Source organism: Pygoscelis adeliae, unplaced genomic scaffold, assembly GCF_000699105.1.
Source record: "Pygoscelis adeliae isolate BGI_AS28 unplaced genomic scaffold, ASM69910v1 Scaffold36, whole genome shotgun sequence".
NCBI lineage: Eukaryota > Metazoa > Chordata > Aves > Sphenisciformes > Spheniscidae > Pygoscelis > Pygoscelis adeliae.
Window position 1 is genome coordinate 5,047,870 of NW_008824934.1, and position 1,235 is coordinate 5,049,104.

The window sequence follows — 1,235 nt, forward strand, 5'->3', positions numbered from 1 at the left end:
GGTCCCTGAGGTGGTCGTGGGAGAGGGGTTTGTAGTAGCGCGTGGGTTTCCCCTTCCTAATGGCCGCCCCGTGTCCCGGCAGGAGAGCGAGGACGCGGTGAAAGCCCTGGCGAAGGAGAAGGATCTCCTGGAGCGGGAGAAGTGGGAGCTGCGACGGCAAGCCAAGGAGGCGACGGACCACGCCAGCGCCCTCCGCTCCCAGCTCGACCTGAAAGACAACCGCATGAAGGAGCTGGAGGCCGAGCTGGCCATGGTGAGCTCGATAACACAGCGGGCACGACTCGAGGGTCAGCCCTGCGCCGCTGCTGCGGGCCCTCGGCTCAGCAGCTCGAGTGCTTGAAACACCCCGGCGAGTTTTGCTGAAGTTAAATACTTACTGCAGTATTGCATTTAAGTGTTTGCTGCAGTTGTTGCGTGCATGCGTTTGCTGCAGTTGTTGCATTATTGCAATACTGGCAGAAGAAAAATCCATCACTAAAAAGGAGCTGGATGTCCTCGGTGCAGGGAGCAACACAATTTGGGTATTTACTTGCAGAGGGGGAGGGTGGGTTTGGTGCGGTGTGTTGCTGCCGGTTCTGCTGCTCTGGGAGATGTTAATACGTTTCCCCCCCCCCCACCTTGGTGTCCTTCCCCCAGGCCAAGCAGTCCCTCGCCACGCTGACCAAGGACGTCCCCAAGCGCCATTCCTTGGCCATGCCGGGCGAGACGGTGCTGAACGGCAACCAGGAGTGGGTGATGCAGGCCGACCTCCCGCTGACGGCCGCCATCCGGCAGAGCCAGCAGACCCTCTACCACTCGCACCCCCAGCACTCGGCGGACCGGCAAGGTGAGCCTCCCCGCCCCCAAGGATCCAAACCCATTTTGAGGAGCTGCCTTATTCCCCTATAGAAGAAAACAAAAGGGCAAAACCACCCCAAAAATAGGGTTTTTGGAAGCGCGTCAGAGGCTTTGCGTGGGGTCAGGTTTGCTGGCGTGATGTTAACTCCCCGGTGCCCCCCCTGCCTTCCAGCGGTCAGAGTGAGTCCCTGTCATTCCCGGCAGCCGTCCATCATCTCCGACGCCTCTGCGGCCGAGGGCGACCGGTCGTCGCCCCGGCATCGAACGCACTCGCTCTGCAACGTAAGGCGCTATGTGATGGGGGGCTGGCTTTGACGGGGGGCTTGTTTCCCCGCTGTGTGCGGCTGGGGATGCTGTGGGTCCTCCGCTTCCAAAAATGATCTTGTTTTTGGGGTGGG

General features: G+C 60.7%; 1 protein-coding gene across 1 annotated transcript in view; it reads left to right on the top strand.

Moving 5' to 3' along the window:
* The window catches only part of KAZN (kazrin, periplakin interacting protein), a 10,384-nt gene extending 9,232 nt beyond the window's left edge, over nucleotides 1–1,152 (top strand). Inside the window, exons 3-5 of the mRNA XM_009325298.1 lie at nucleotides 83–253; nucleotides 637–826; nucleotides 1,010–1,152. Coding sequence (XP_009323573.1) covers nucleotides 83–253; nucleotides 637–826; nucleotides 1,010–1,152 — 504 coding nt within the window. The remainder of the gene's footprint in view (nucleotides 1–82; nucleotides 254–636; nucleotides 827–1,009) is intronic.
* The last annotated feature ends 83 nt before the right edge of the window (nucleotides 1,153–1,235 follow it).